Raw genomic sequence first — 17,298 nt, 5'->3', positions numbered from 1 at the left:
AGATATTAATGACATTTTAGAATGAATCTACCAGTTTTAATCCTTCAAGAATATGAGAAAACAACGCAGCACATTTATTGTATTTAGCAGGGACATTTCTCCAGAAACAAATAGTACTGCATATACAATTGCTAAAAAGCAGTTTTTGCACAGGGGGACTCCAAGCACAGATGACAAAGATAGAAGATACCACTGGTGAAAAAAATCAAACCTGTAAACATTAAAAATGCAGCCACAATAAAAACACAAAAACTGTGTCCGATACATAGTTTAAATGATCCCTTTTTAGAGCGTGCACGCCTGCCTGTGCTATAGCATGAGTCCCACGTGTACATGTGATATTCATCTGTTTTTCTCTCGCTCTCAGGTGTGCTCAGCCTACCCGAGGGTCTAACTCTTCAAAGGGACCAGCAGCAGCAACGAGCTGGGAAGAGTGGAGAGGGAAACACCTACAGTCAGTCCGAACTGCGCTCCATTGAACAGTGCTTACTGGCCACGAGAGTGGGCAGCATCTCTGAACTGAGTGAGTCGTATATGTATGTGTGAGTGCATGCATGTGGAAAAGTGGAGGTGCAGAGGTGAGAAAACTATTATGTACCCCTCCCCTCCAGAGCCACTATGCATTTGAGCAAGGCATTTGGTTATTCGGCTCTTTCTTTGGAGCCGTTTGTGTCCCATAAAAATATTACAGGGCTTGTGATGCTTATTCAACATGCTTTTCTGTTTCTGTGCACAGAGCCATAGAAAGTTGTTTCCCAGCTTCGGTTTTGACAGTTGACTGAGATGTTTTTTAAAAATGAAAAAAAAAACAAACCCTCAAGTAAAAAAGTTCAGTCTCCACCAACGCCTGTGGGATAAATTTGCAAGTGAGGTCTTATCATCCGACTTTCCCAACAGTGAACATTTTTCACAGCAGACATTTTGACTTGTTACAGCATAAACCTTACTGATGACTCTGTTCTACACAAATGTCCCAGTAAGCCATGCAAATGTGACCGTGAGACAGCATACCCAAAACTCTTACTGCTTGAATTCAGCTGTTATTATTAAAATTATGTTGGAGCGAAGCAGGACAGCTGCATTTCAATATCTTGTCAAAAGACTTTGCAGAACAGTACGGCTTTTATAGCATCACATTCGTGTTCACAAGTCACAACTGCAGCTGTGATATTTATAAGTCTGCACTTTATATGTTAGCACAGTTTAGGATACCTGCTTCATATAACACGACAAGACATTGCTTGAGACGAGTTCTTTAGTTCGTTTTAGAGGCCTGAACTTTAAAAATACAGTGTGTGCATCAGTCTTTAATCACTGAGGTTTGAAAGCCTGCAGAAATCTTGCAGGCGATTTTCAAAACGATTCCAAAAAACAAGGGGAGAAAAAGGAAATTCTCTTATCACTTACAGGTATTGTAGAAAAATCTCCATCCTTGAGGTGATGGACATGTCCAAATTCAAGTTTTATCTTTGCGATTCCTGCTGCTTTTACTTATGACATTTTATCTAGCAACAACTTAAGGATGGAGATTCCTTCCTACAGCAGAAGTTCCCACTTCAACCCCTAAGATCCCATGGTGATCCACCGCCCCTTTGCACACTGAGGAAAGTTGCTGTTAAAGTTTCAACTTTGACTCTCCCATAGTTTTGCTGACAATAAAAATGGTGCTGGGCTCTAATGGGTTAATCATGACATGATCAAATTTATGTCATAACATCAAAACTCAAATCTGTGTAGCCAACTTAAAAAAAAAAAAATCAAAAGTCATGAAGGGAATTTAAAAGCAAACAAACAAAAAAATTGGCAGGCCCAAGACGTGATATTTATATTAGTAGACGTTTAACCATATTATCCTTCTTTGATTCAATTATCATGTGTAGATCCAACATGCCTTTGCTTCATACAAACAGTACTGTGCAAAAGGCTTAAGCTGGTCCTCATTTCTTTATATTTTGCTTACAAGGAGCCAGGCTTTACTGTAATTTTTTAAAGCAGTCTTGAGCAATAGTTCTCCAGGATCAACGTTTTTTTTCTTTGGAGAAAATGAATTGTATCTTTAGGCACTTTTTACTTGCTGTCTGTTGCAAAAAAAAAAAAAAACCCTCAAACATCATATGCCAATGGTAACACAGGTATAGAACAGTACTTTTGCACAAAGAGCTATTAGCCAAAACTATAAGCCAAACAGAAGTGTCAGGCCTAAAAACAGATGAACGGTATCTGAAAGGCATGCCATTGACAAAAAAAATAAGAAATCCAGCAAAGACCTGACTCTGTACCTGCAGGATGCATCTGATCATTTCAGTTGATTCTTCTACTGTTCACTGAAGCCTCATCAGAAATGGTCTGAGTAGAAGGGTAGCTGCCAGGAAGCCATTCTTAAGGAAGGGAAACAGGGAGGAAAGGCTGAGGTATGCCAAACTGGACTGAAAATAGGTGGTAACAGGTCTAATTAAGTGATGAATCCAAATTTGCCATTTTTGGTTTAAAGCATTGTTGGTATGGAAGGTGTCAGGAGAGAGGTACAACAGTGAGTGTCTACAGCCATCTGTAAAACACGGTGTTTCTGTCATGGTTTAGGTTGCATTGCAACCAGTAAAGTTTTCAATCTTGTCTAAACTGATGCATTTAAAAATACCATAAGATTTTGATCCACCATGCAATACTATACGGAAAGCATCTGATTGGCAGCAACCTTATTTCTCAGCATGGCAATGATCCCAGACATAGTACCAATGCATTAAAAACATGCCTGGATAGAAAAACACACTGTAACACTAGTGAAGCAGCGTGGGATCATCTTGAGAATGGAACAAAAAGTAGCCAACGTTCTATGAAGAGCTTTGAATGTCCTTTAAGAATCCTGGAGAAACATTCCTGAAGACTGCCTAAAGAAAAGACAAGAAAGCTTGCCTGGGAGAGTTCAGACTGTTAAGGAATAACAGTTTTCAAGCTTGTTAGAATTGCACAAACTGCATTATATGTGTATTGCCATGTATGTTTGCACACTTTTCAGTAATCACTGCGCCAACTTCCCTACTTGCACAAAGAAATGAAAGAAATTTACACACTACTGTATCTTACTCTTATTCTTTTTAGTGAAGGTGTTCAGCTCTGGAAAATCTTCACATTCCAGCTAGATGACATTATCATCTGATGTGATAATCTGATGTTTGATAGAGCAGGAATATTGTCCCGCTCTATCAGTAAATCACTATATTATAATCTGACCGCAAGTGTGCTTATTTAAATAAATGTGTGGGAGTTACACTGTCAATGGGAGCAATCCTAATGAACCACAGCCATTCATTAAAATAAATGATTTTAGCTTATAAGTTTGACAAGTCCTCCAAAAGTTAATTGAATGCATGTCCACTTACAATGTACTCATTATTTAAAGAATAATGGGCGTCATAATGCTGTCTGCTTACGCTTATACAACATGAAGTCATTTACATAAGCCTTAGTTGTCAGTTTTCTCTCATTGTAATAGGTTTTCAGCATTACATACTGGTTGTATTTGACATTTTTGTCTTTGCTCACAAAAATTGGACAATATGCTATAGAACTCAAACAAGGTCCAGTATAAAGCTTTCATAACAGTTTCTACTTTGGGTTCTGTTTTAAGGGGAAACTTTACAACAAATGATAATGGCGCTTGAAGACATCTGCAAGCTGTGCTGCGAACCACTGAATACACAGCGGCACATATTCCCATTTGATTTGATCAGATATAATCACAGAATCGGGATGTTCCTTTTCAAGTGCTGAACAGTTGCGTCTTTAGTTGCAGCTCTGCAAGAAAGAAAGGACAGCAGTGTCAAGAAGAATAATGGTGCATACGCTGAAAAAAGCACAGATTGTGTCCTAATGTGCATGACAAAAAATTAAAAAATAAATCAATCCCCAAGCCAAATAATGTGGGAAGGGTCTGTTTCTGTTGCTATAGCATCAGCGTACTAAAAAAAGACTCAGAAAGTATTTTCTATATATCCAGCGTAAATATTTATCATCACAATAAAAACTGAGACAGTTCTCTTCACTGCATGCTGTTCCGACTGCAGGGCAGCTTCAGTGATGAGCCACATCGCAGGGCCTCTGTCCGTGTTGTATTGATGAGGTCAAGCAAGGACTTGTACTGTTATGTTGACACTGCAAACACACTGTGAGACAACAGAGCCGCTCATGTCTAATAGGACAGCTTAGTCCAGTGGTAATGTTATCAGCTCTGGAGAGCAATTCTGTAAATAACTAGAGGATTTGCAGCCAGTTGCTCAGCTCAAGCTGAAACAAAATGAATAACTGTGAAAAGCAGCAGTGATTGCACTGTCAGGCTGTCACAAAGTCAATTTCTTTGAAAGAGACTAAGATATGAATGAAGGAGTAAAAGATTAAAAGGTTAGGGGGAAAGAACAGTAAGAGTTTCTGAAACCAGTTTCCTGGAATAAACCAACCTTGGCTCTTCCAGCACAGTAAAAATATGAATCCTGCAGTGTGAGTTTTTCACACTGGCATTTAGACTCAATTTAAGAGGTTTCTCGCTGATTTACCTCTTTGTATTTCCTCATCTCTTCTAGCAAAAGGCCATATTAGCATATCTGAAATGATGGCTCCACAAATGCTGCAGTTATTAGGACTATGGGTGTGTCATGATCACTCAGTCATGCTGTCCTGCTTCAGATATTTTCCACATATTGCTGTGTGTGTTGCTAAATCTGAACTAGTCTTTTCACAGAAGTGGCAATGGATGAAGGATACGTGTCCGTGGAAACTCTTTACTCTTTACACCACAAAGAGCAGACGTATGTTTTCTGTGCAAACTGCTTAAACATAAATTTGAAAGAATTAGTTTAATATACTGGGAAATATACAAGAGTTACGTGAGCCAAGCTTGTCCGTGGTATTTAAGCTAGATTAAGGTAACAGTGTGCTGTCTGTTGCTTCAAAGACTATTTTTTCTCTTTGAATTTTACTATATGAAACATTACACTTCCTTCCATAAATCAGTTTTAATAATAAACTGAATCAATCCTAAAGCCTCAAGGTTGTCAAATTCTCCCTAAGTGAGTTCCCCATTTTTTTTAAGAAGTCAGCCTGAATCTCTCCATCTTTTCTGTCTTTTTGCTGAATGCCATTAATTTGGAAATAATGAGACTGACAGCCAGACCAATTAACAAACTGTTGGAGTTGTTTCCAGAATGCTAACTAATATGATGCTGTGTAGAAAAGAGTTATCCAATCAGTATTTGAGCAAATACTTTGCCTTATTAGACCACATAGTGCGAAATGCAAACATGTGAAATTTCTCCAGCACCAAGCTGTTTTATTTTAATTTATTTTGTAACTTGTGTAAAGGTCAAGCTGTCTTACAGTTTTCCAAAATTCATTAACTCAAGTAATTTCAATAGTATCCTTCAGCGGTGTTTAAAAATGACTATATATAAACCATACCATCAATTTTATATATACTAAACACAATTTAGAAACAGAGAAACAAGAGTGAAGCAGTCACAGATTACCTCTATTCTGTCTCTAGTTTTATATGTCACTAAAATAATAATGCCTGTATTATCCATTCATGTTTCAAAGCTAGCCTTAATTTCCTTTGTCGGTACTCAGTCCTTTATTATTAGTTAATGTCGCTGATTAAAAAAACATGCTTCAAATGTCATTATTCATTATTATTATTAGACTTTTGTCTCATCTCTTTCTGTATGTCTTTACTCTAAGTCGAGCGTGATTGTTTTTCTATTCTCCACCAAGAACTTACAGCAGGTTCTGCTAATCAGCCACTGATGTTTAAAGATCATTTTGTTCCTGTAGCTGTGAAAATGTCTTGATTTTCTCATTTATCTCCTCTGGGGTTGTGTTTTGTTTTGTTTTTTTGCCACATTCCAAATAAAACAGCAAGTTAATTATTTTTTTGTGGTTTTCTTTGCACAAAGTGTTAAAAGTGTTTTGCTCTGTGGTCAGCTCAACCCTTGGAATTATGTCTTTACGGCCTCGATGCTAAATGATATCAAATGAGGTTAATAAGTGTCTGTGTGATGGTTCAGCTCTTGTTCACCATTTCTCTCAAAGCTATTCTATATCTACAACTATGTATGTCAAACCTCTGCATATATATTTCCTTCTTTACTAAAAATTCTCAAGTCCTCTAACAGCAAGAAATGTTACCTTCGGATTTTGTCCAAACTAACCTGACTAGATTGAAAGATGGCAGAGTTCGGACTCACACAGATTACTGCAGGGACACTGTGTGCTGTGATGGCCCCTCAAAAGTAAAGCAGAGGTAGTTAAAGAGTAGAAGTTCCACTCACGACTACACTAACAGACAGTTTGTGCCCTCCATGCTATCCGTTATGTGTGGCAGAGAGTGCCTGAGAGTTCTGGATGTTGTGAAATGGACAAAACTAATAGCAAAAGAATAGCTTAGCATCTTGTTGAGGCAAGATGGCCACAGGTGGCTGTTATAATCACGACGTAGTGGCAAATAACTGAAGCACAGAACGTGTGATGATGGCAGCAGCTGCACAGCGAGATTTTCTACATTTAGTCTGTTCCTTCCCATTCCATGCAAGGCCACCTGGGTTGGCTGGAAGACTGTTTACTTAGCCTAGCAGGGCGAAGGACACTGTCTCAGCTGAACTCTGGACATGCACACACATAGGGTCACAGGGTAAGATGGCGCCGCCATTGCGTGCAATAGGTCGGCAGCCTTATGAAATTTCCCCTCATGGGACTAATAAAGGTATATCAATTCAGTTCAATTCAATACATTTATCTCGCTCACTGTTGAACATTACACTGCCTTCAGACTCTGCAGTAATGAGCAGGGTGCTTGTTATGTGGGTCCTGCATTGCTGTTTACTGACCTTAAGCCAGCTCTCATAAAACCCCTTCTAATTTAAACCAGTGCCATTATACTCTGTAAACTGGTCGATTTGTGTGATTTTGCTATTCGAGGATGGTTATAAAGCTCTGAAAACATGGAGAGCATGACCCCACTGCTAAAAGGTAATTACTGAGAACCTGAGAAGCAGGATCTGCTGTGTGTGTCCTCCACCTCTCCTCTTCTTGTTGGTATAAAGAATTAATCACCAAGGATGAGGTATTGATTAAAAGCTTGGATCTTGTAATTAAAAGTCTATTGACATTTTAGCTTATTAAACTGTCGCACTTCTGAATGACCTTCCAAAGAGAAATCTTACCACTTTGTGCTGCACCTACACCTGCTACAGTGATCTCACGTGAAGCTGCACTACTGTTGGACTTTTTCAGCTTTGAAATAATCTACATTCTTAACCTCGTGAGCCTTCTCAGCCAGGAAAGGAAATGTCACAGAGCAGCATAAATAAGACATGAAAACTGCCTGCTGCTGACCACCTTGGCTCCCTTACTGAACTTCAAAGGGAACTGTTACCAGCTTATCTGTATTCCCATTGGTACAATTAAGAGAAAGAAGGAGTAACAGAGAGTAACTGGAACAGCAAAGCTTAAGCTAAAAGTCTACAAGAGGTGGTCATTCCTGGCATAATTTTCCCTGCTCATTGAATCACAACATGATTTCTCTATCAGTGCAGCGCCACTGTTCCCAAAGGACAGTTGATTGTTTTATTGCATGAATGCTCCTCCCTCATTCAGGCATCCTTTTCACACTTGCCTCTCACATTGTCAAGGCTAAATGGAGTCTTGGCAAGCGCCAAATAGCGCAATTTTGATGCTAAACAAACCCTTTTGTGTATGAGAATGGCTGTTTGTTCCCTCTCTGTATCGAATAGTCACACATACAGTATATTCCATTGGAAACAGGGAACCAAGTGTCATCATGCTCTATTGCTTTTGTGCCTTCAACATTATCAAACTGGCCAGGACAATATGTCACAGTGTGTCTTTCTTTCCTTCTTTTTTTTTAAGAGCGACCCTGCTTCACAATTTCATCACATTTTCTCATCACGCGGTGGGTCTAGACAGGAAGGGAGAAGCGACGGTAACCTGACAGCATTCAGCAAAATGGGATTTGAGTCCAGCTGTAATAAAACAGGGTTGTTTTTCAAGTAAGCATTCAATAACTAACCAACCACAGTCACATGAAAGCATTGGGCTGTCTGTTAAAGAAACTTCTAGGCCAGCTCTTGATTTCTGATTAACTGAATTTGCTCTACAAAAAGGCCATCTGTCTGGTCCCCACGGCATAAAAAGCTGGCTTGAACATACTTTTCCAAGAACTATTTACTTTTTTTCTAAACCAGCTAGGAGAACGTTCAGATTTTTATTAGCAAAACCCTCTCGAGTTTGGAGTTTTGAAGCCCAACTGGATGACCGTAAAGTACTGACAAATTATGCAGGGGAAATAGCTTGGAGTAGCTATGTTTATCCATAAATATTCATTCTTCATCCATTGCAGTCCTGGGCATGCTTTTTCTCTCGCTCTCCTCCTGTGAGCTGCACAGAAAGAACTGGGATGAACCCTGTCTTTTTCCTGATTGTGGTGCATGGAAACTCTCGATTTCCCCTGACAGAGTGAGCTCCAAGGGGGCTGGGAGGAATAAAGATAATTCCCAGATGTCTTTTTAAAGGCCATGTGCTTAAAATATTTCGGTCTCATCTCTCTCATCTACTGAGTGAACCCGTGAATTCGTTTCTCACTGTCTGTGTTCCTTTTGTGTTTTCCTGTTTGTATTGTCTGTGTATGTGTGTAGGTGACTTGGTGTCACGGGCTATGCACCACCTACAGCCACTGTACATGAAGAACCACAGCAATGGGACACCAATGCACCAGAAAAGCGGCGTGATACTCTGGGCGCCGGAAGCTATCTACACGCTGTGCTACTTCATGCACTGCCCTCAGATGGAGTGGGAAAACCCCAACGTTGAACCCTCCAAGGTTACCTTACAAACCGAGAGGTTAGAAGCAAACACGCAAAATAAAGGAAATGCACGTCCACATTTCTCATCAGCAACACTCAGCAGTAAAAGAAAAAAGTCAGAGTAACAGAGCGTCACTGCATCTGGTGGCTCACGGAGCCAGTGAACCACAACAGTTAGTCTGCTTTTCTTATTCGCGCTTGTTTTCCTATATTTTTTAAAAAGAAAAGAAACGTCTAAACATGTCTTTACAGCGTCAAAACACACAAAGCCTTTACCTACGGGAAGGTTTACAAGCTGTTTACTAGATTTGTACCTCAAGAATTAGCAGACAGCATAGATTTTATAGAACAAGAGGGTTATAACTGAACTGATTTCACCTTTTGGTTTGTGGGCTACCATTTTAAAGTCATATTGTTTGTATGATAACTGGCAAGAAAAGAAACCAGCACCACACAGATGGTTGAGAGCTCCTGCCAGACTACAGAGCACCAGAAATGCTGAGTTCCCCCACCTGTCACCCAAAGCATCACAATATTGGTAAATTATAGGAAATTCCTCCACTTCATTGAGTCATGAAAGGGAAACTTTCTTCTGCTTTTGTTCATTTCTGTCCGTGGCTGTTTAAGGGACTGCAGTTTTTTACACTTGACATTAGATTTATTTTTGAGCCCTGCGATCGACGCTTTATCAAGATGAAAACTGAGTGAATGTTTATCTTACCTTCATCAGAAGGACATATACAAAATTCTCCTCGATACCTGTAAAGGTTGTCAGCTTAATTTGAAAATCTATGTGCTATAACAAACTATGGAACTGAGATTCAGTTTCAGTCAACCTGCATCAAGACCTGAAAAGCAAGTCAGGTGAGCAGCACAATGTTAAGCCTTTATTTGTCTACCAAAAAATAAAGCACTACATTATGGAGGTAAAACAGGAAACAGGAAAGCACATAAATATTGCAATTTATTAGTTTAGTAGTAATAATAAAGGCACACCACAAGTCACTGGGACAAAAAGTGGAAACTGCCTTTGGTTAGACACAATCAAAGCTTCTGCATGTCTCTTCCTCCTCCTCCTCACCTTATAACACAGTCCAGTGGTGATGCTGCTTCTGCAGAGATCATTCTGCTGCAACTGTACACCTCTGCTGACTGTTTTTTTTCTTTATTATTGTATTTCTGGCTCTCTGTGCTAAGCCGTGAAATGGCAGACCAGATGTTTTCCTCTGGAAGGAAAGTACAGTGAATTGTCAACGTCTTGGCTACTTGAGCGAGCCCTCTGGGTGACCTGAGTCGTGGAAGGAAGGGGCAGTTGGAGCAGCCGTGAACAGACTTGCATTTAGAATTACCACCACTGCCCTATTGGGAATTTATATTCAGGAAGCTGTGGGACTCTGACGGTGACACATGTGGCATGGAAATTAGGCAGTGTTTCCATAGTGTTTGGATACATGTTCCCACAGTGTTCACTTTCTTTGTCACTTCTACTCATGAAACATTTATTCGCTGCATGTTCAGTATTTCCTCTGCTTTGGTAGAAACCTCTGTGGAATACAGAGCTGACAGTTGAGCCTGAGCAGTCCAGACTTTCATCACCTGTCGTGGAGCAATTTATCAGTTAATGTGTGTCCCAGATATCCAACTTATGTCTGCTTTAGCTCCACCGTTTGTAACCAACATCATATTTAGCGCATGTTATTATATTTTTTTTAGGTCATTTTAAATCCAATTCTGGACCCAACATTAAGGAAATCCCTCTGATTTCAACTGTTTCCTTGCAGAATGTCTGCACTTTTAAAGAGCACTGCATGGAAACAGGGCGACCTTGAACTGTTTGTGAACCAAAGTTTCCATTGGGCTTGAGAAGGAATGCATTGGCATTATACGTTCCCTGACTCTTGATTAGGTGTTGTGCAGAGCTTTAATGAAGTCTGCAGAAGTAATAATGTCACGTGGCTGTAGGTCAGGCTCCTTTGAAGTGAGTAAAACACAAGGGTTTGCATTTCTTAGCATATCAAACTAATATTGAGTGACCCTCCTGTCAGCTTAAAGTAGCAGAGATGAGAGAGTTGTGCAATCAGCGTGTGTCAAGGGCAGCCCAGCCATTAAGACATCCTTTGTAAAGCGACATACTGATGAATAAATCCGCAAAGAGCACACAGACACAAACACATAACCAGCTTCTGGATTTGGCAACAGTCAAATAATCTGTCTGAGTTTTTTTAAAGAAACTAAACAAATTGCTACTACTGTCGTCCAAATGCTAAAATTAAAATGATACATGGTTTAAAAAGTAAATATCAGTTTGTTTAAAAACATTTTTGTTTGCATTCCAATAGCGTGTGTCAGACTTTTGTCCTATTATATTACATAATAAGGTCTTGAAAAGTCATTGTTCTTCTGTAGTTATAAAGCACATGGGTGTGTCATTATGTTTTGCATTACCAACTCACTTAAGATTGCTTTTGTATCAGTCAGTCACAAAGGTGAACACACATATTGTATATGTATTTCCATTCATATGGATTCCATATGGCTGTTGTAAACACTGATGCAGGATGAGTGGAGGAGAGAAGGCCAGTTTTGAATTCTTCTATTTTACATAATTAAAACCAGAACACGGCTTCAGGGATTAATGATGGGCATCTCTTGTTATTACTGACATTTTATACGCTGAGTAATCAGGCTGTTATAGATGAAAATGATTGCCACATGTATTGATAATAAAAAAAAGTTACAGGCTTTGGGTGATGGTGGAATAATAATACGACCTCGCCTGAGGTTTTCTCTGTGCTGTTTACTGATTACATGCAAAGAGGACAACTTTAATAAAGGTGAGCTCAATATAAACTGAAGCATTTGTGGTCCTGGCGCTGGCTTTTGATTCTCTTTTCTCAGCTGTGGTCAACATGGAGCATGAAGGAGCTAGACTCATTTGAAATGAATCTAATTACATAAGCCCAGATGATATGTTGTAAACATAGCTTGTTTGAGAGCCCATTGGGGGTTTGCCTGGTTGGTAATGCAACCTAGATTGTTTGCTCTGTGCAAATACAGCTTTAAACGCCTGTGTGCTCTCTCAGTCTTCTCTGTCAGAGAACAGGATGTATGATGTATAATGGTTGTTACCTGCTGCCGTCTGAACGCCGCAGTACTGTACATTTCCAAGGAAGCAAACACACGATCAGTTTACCTTAACTGATAATGATCTTTTATAATTACTGAAATACGTTACACGGAGCATTATAGGAAAACATGAGGAGGAACTGCAGTACTTGATCTTGTGAAGTGAAAATGATGACACATGTAATTCCTGGCAGCATTATGACATCACGATTCTTTTAAAGGCATATAAGTCTTATAATGCATCATCCCCAATTTGCAGTGCATTGTGTTGGTTTATATGGTGCATTGTGGCATATGGGTTTATGTTCTATTAAACAATAAGCAACAGCGGGGCAGTATTTTATGGTATTATGACAGACTTTAGATCATTAAACAAGAGCAGAGCAGATTAAAATGATCATTTTCTTTCAGTTATATGGTCTACAACCTCTCTACATCTAAACACCTCTTTTATGTTCTGATTTAGGGTCTTCAAAGTGAGTTAATCTTTTTCTCAATAATTAACAGTGGCAACAAAATAACATGCAAATTCCGTTTTAGTGAAATGCCTGCGCACACCAAGTGCGACTTCACTGTGTTTATGGTGGCAACTACGTGTGCTTCTACCTCCCTCTATAGGCCATTTCTGATCTTGCCGCCTCTGATGGAGTGGGTGCGTGTAGCTGTGGTTCACACCGAGCACAGACGCAGCTTTACTGTGGACAGCGATGATGTGCGGCAGGCTGCCAGGCTGCTGCTGCCTGGAGTGGACTGTGAGCCCCGCCAGCTTCGGTAGGCCCGGGAGTGAGTGGGCTTGCGCTTGAGCTGCAGAACATGTGTGCAGGCAACTTCTTTATCTGAACCCACAAAAAGCATACACGCATACATGTCAATTATGCATGCAGGGAAAGATGTGCGTGTTTCACGTCCTCCCTGTAGTGTCAAGAAATAAAGCCTGCAAGGTGTTTAGGGAAAACACTGCACGTAGCAAACAGTAATACTTGTCAGCTTGCACTCACTTTGTGTGCTATGCTTTTCAGAACGGATGACTGCTTCTGTGCCTCAAGGAAACTGGATGCTGCCTCTTCTGAGGCAAAGTTCCTGCAGGATTTGGGCTTCCGCATGCTCAGCTGTGGACGCACAGACCTGGTAAAGCAGGCTGTCAACCTGCTAGGGCCGGATGGTATCAACAGCATGAGTGAGCAGGTTAGAAACACAGTCAACATATTTAATAATGCATATACCGGCACATTTGTTCTCATGAACACATGAACACACACACACAGCCTGTGGAAGTGTTTATTTTGTTTGTTTTGTAAACTGAGGTTCCTCCGCTTCTGAGCACAGTGCTGACTCTTGAGCTAAAAGGCAGTTATGCATATTAAATCTTATTTTGACATATATTTTCCTGCATTAGAGCTCTGCACTATATCATGACTTCCACCTCAAGTACAATAAATCATCAGGGGAATACTGCAAGTGTAGCTCCTGATTTTCCTTGGGAAAATCAACATTCAGTTCAGGGCTGAGCTTAGCAGAAGCTTTCACATACAGAGCGCTGTACTGCATGTGTCCGTCAGACAGCCTCAGGTAGTGTCCCAGATGGCCCAGAGGAGATCTTAATTCATGTGGTATCCTTTAAAATGTTCATCAGAAGCAGAATATCGCTGCCATCGAACTCTACCCTGAATTTGAGCTGTCGAGAAGACAAGCAGACCAAGCATTAAGCCTTGTTCTGTAGCTAAAAACAAATGGTATAACTCAAGTTCACATTACTCAGTGGGGGGATAAGAAACATGACATTCCCTGAGAAAAGTGCTTGAAAATGGTGTCCTGAAGCGAATTTTTAGGATTTGGTTACGCCATTGAGTGTTTCAAGAAAATGAAAGATTAAATCGCAGCTGCTTTCGTTCTCTGTGCATCTACTTGTGTAGGGTATGACCCCGCTGATGTACGCTTGTGTCCGTGGAGACGAAGCCATGGTGCAGATGCTGCTGGATGCAGGAGCAGATATTAACAGCGAGGTCAGTGGTTAAAAAGAAAGAAAGAAAACGTTTATGTCTGCTGTTCTGCTTTTGGCATTGAGCAGAAGTCAGCAGAACTGAACCAGGCTGCTTTGATTAGAGAATAGAAATATCGTTTACCTTTTTTGTATTATAAGATTGAGCTGCTTAGTATAACTGAAGACATTAGCACTCTTTATGCCCATTTAATATGTAGACAATTTAAATTAATAGTACTGAAATAACGGTACACTTTAATGTAACAAATGTATTTGTATTCTTATTTTTCCTTTAAATTGGAGAAAACCAAACATGTCATCCGTCATTTCCTCTCGTTTTCTCCCATGTGTCATGCAGCTAAATGTACAAGAGGTGAAGATCATGAGGCACTCACTGCTGTGCTCTTATACGCTGAAATCTATTTGCATTTCAGCAGTTAGAGTGTGAAACGTGACACAGAGGTTTCCTGCTGACTCATTCTTTTCTATGTCCGGGAAAAAATAGAGATCAGCTGACTTAAAGCAAGCAGGATTCCTCACAGAGTCTGCAGAGAATCGTGACGGCATCCTTTGACTCTGCGCAGACATGAGCGAGGTCATTCGGTTGAGGTCTCATGATCCTGATCTCCGTTAGTCACTTCAGCAACAACATGTCCCATCAGCTATTGTGTCAGAGTTGATTTGCAGGCCACTGCATTCATGACAGCTGGCCAAAGCACAAAGCACTGTCAACGACTAAAACCTAAAGACCCACTTTAATATTCATTTCAGGCATGTGTATTTCCATTTTTAGAAATGTATTATGTATGAATTTTGTTTCAAAATGTATCGTGTACTTTCATTGCATGAATCGGGTACCAATGATAAATAGGAAATGACATAAGAAAAAAAAAAAGACCCTGCGGACTAATACTACAGGTTCCAGTAGTGGGAAAAGTTTAAGTGAACTAATAATTTTCCGATCCAAAATGATCCATAATTACTTACTAATTATGGAATATTGAATAAGCCAAAATAGCAAAGTAGAACTTTGGGATTATCTCCCCAAACTCAGAGGATGGTGTTCTCGAGGGACATGTAGAAGATAAGGGTTATGTCCCCAAAGTGCTGACAGGTGGACTCATGTAAGGATGAAGGACCTGTCATACTTAAGGGGAATTTCCATAATGCTTGCCTATATAATCTACATTGACTTCAGTGTTGGTTCAAGTGCTATTACCTTGTGCTCTTGACACTTATTATGTAAGATTGCTCCAACAGAGAATCTCTTCTCAGTCTGACATAGACTGTAGCTCTTGCAGAGGAAAACCTTGGCCAGCTTACACAATATACAGTAACTACAATAAGTAATAAAAAATACTATTATTGTTTCATTGCACTTCACATGCCCCCCTCATGTGTATTTCCCCTGTATACTCTTCTGTATTCAGCTGGTACCTGATTCATACAACAACATGACACTATTAAGTACCAATTCATAAAATCTAATGGACATCCCAGCCTCGTTTTCTCCCAGAGCAATCTAAGTAAAAACATGTCCCTTTGTGCTTTGTTCATGCTCCTGTGTCTCGTGTATGTCACATTTTTAGTTTTTAAACCTGGCCAACGAGCTGAGCCTGGGAGAGGTCAATTCAGAGCGCTGTCAGAAAAAGCCAAAGCAGAGGGTGAAAAGTGAGGGTGGAACCATTAGGACAAGGCCTAACTAGACAGATCAATTCATCGTGTTCATTAGGAGGCAAACACAGTGGCGGGATGTCCTCTGCAGCCCCATGATTCCTGGTTAATTACTCTAGTTTCTCCTGTAGAGCTTGCTCTCTCCCCTTCTCCCCTCCCTTCAGCTGCTTGTCTTGTGCCTCGTAGGCCATGCAGTAGATTTAATGGCTTCGTATCTCTCTCCCTCACCTTTGTCCCTCCTACCTACCCAACCCACCTACCTGTGTCCCTTCCCCAGGTGCCAAACTCAGTGCACAAGCACCCCTCAGTCTTTCCCGAAACACGGCAGGCGACGCCCCTCACTTTCGCTGTGTTACACGGACATGTGCCTGTGGTGCAGGTAGTGACATTCTTTCTCACCTGTGATTCTCTCATCGTGACCTTTTGTTGTGCTTCAGCTCATGGTTGGTCATCATTGCCATTTCTGTCATCAAAGCTTCTCAGTGGTGATGATGACGGCTCTCCACTAAGAGTTTTCTCCTCTCTCTCTCTTTCTCTCTTTATTTTCCATTTGTGAAAATGACCTAGTTGCTAAATATATACAACATGAGCTTTACACATTTAAAGAGGGCAATTGTGCAGCCATGCTTTAGGTCAGCACATGGCTACCTCCAGTCAATTTGCACTTTTGAGCAAATGGATCAAACTGAGTTTAGCAAGTGGAAAATGGAAACACAGCAGCCTAATTGTTATCGAACTCATTTAACTATTTCTGTTTGCCCTCTGAGGGATCTGATTTTGAATCATTAAAGTCCAGCGGAAAATGTTTTGGTAGTGCTACAGTTTGGTCTTTGAGGGCATCAGAAAACTGAAACCCTGCAGTTAAAAAAGAGTCAATTTGGTGTAAAGTCATAGAAAGTATTACCATTAAAATCGAACAAATTCATGAAATATCTTTCATTAAGGAGATGGTCTAGATCATTATCTCATTAAAAATAAATAAATAAATGAACAATTTTAATGAAATTGATTTATTATCATCAAATATCCTGCAGTCAGTGTCATTTTAAGTCTTCTGTTTATTTCTGATAGGATCTGTTTATATGAAGAACTTGAAGAGCAGTTTACTTTCGCTGAAAATAAGTCTTCCTAGAAGTATAGTACAGGTGAATTATCTGAATGTTGATAAAGTAAAGTTAAACTGGACTGGCCTGAAAGGGTCCTGAATGTAGGCTGGTTCAATTCTTATTATAATCATACACATCTTAAAATGGCTAGAAATATAACAGGCAACCTGCACATTTCTGTGTGTTCTCTGGTTTTTGGGGAAGAGGTACTGAAAGACACTTGAAGAGTGTCTCAAAGAACCTATAACAGCATCCCATAAGTGTATGTGCCAGGCGCTAAATCTTTCAAGCCTTCAGAGCTTGCTAAAGCAGAATTTGGGCTGACAGTAACAGATTTTGCTGCAGCAGCCAGGTTTCTTTTATATCGCTGAAACAGCCTACATACGGTAAAGTTAAGAACATGTCTTTAGGTGTGGAAACATTGTCTGTATGTATTTAAAATATTCAAGAAAAAAGGATTCAGTTCCTGGATTGTCTGTAATTGAGTTTTTCCAGCTTTTTTGGTTGTAGTTTCGCTTCCTATTACATTTATATATATATA

At 40.0% G+C, this 17,298-nt stretch overlaps 1 protein-coding gene across 2 annotated transcripts in view; it reads left to right on the top strand.

Annotated features, from left to right (window-relative positions):
* The window catches only part of btbd11b (BTB (POZ) domain containing 11b), a 75,282-nt gene that overhangs the window by 50,305 nt on the left and 7,679 nt on the right, over positions 1-17,298 (top strand). Inside the window, exons 2-7 of one of the 2 annotated variants that reach the window (XM_005734845.1) lie at positions 368-523; positions 8,703-8,907; positions 12,615-12,767; positions 13,016-13,181; positions 13,910-13,999; positions 15,929-16,030. In XM_005734845.1, the coding sequence (XP_005734902.1) occupies positions 368-523; positions 8,703-8,907; positions 12,615-12,767; positions 13,016-13,181; positions 13,910-13,999; positions 15,929-16,030 (872 nt within the window). The remainder of the gene's footprint in view (positions 1-367; positions 524-8,702; positions 8,908-12,614; positions 12,768-13,015; positions 13,182-13,909; positions 14,000-15,928; positions 16,031-17,298) is intronic. The other variant, XM_005734846.1, reaches the window with a different exon arrangement.

This window comes from Pundamilia nyererei, unplaced genomic scaffold (assembly GCF_000239375.1).
Source record: "Pundamilia nyererei isolate P.nyererei 1_Seehausen unplaced genomic scaffold, PunNye1.0 scaffold00060, whole genome shotgun sequence".
Taxonomy (NCBI): Eukaryota; Metazoa; Chordata; class Actinopteri; order Cichliformes; family Cichlidae; genus Pundamilia; species Pundamilia nyererei.
The sequence above is the reverse complement of the archived record's forward strand: the minus strand, read 5'-3'. Positions and strand labels throughout refer to the sequence as shown.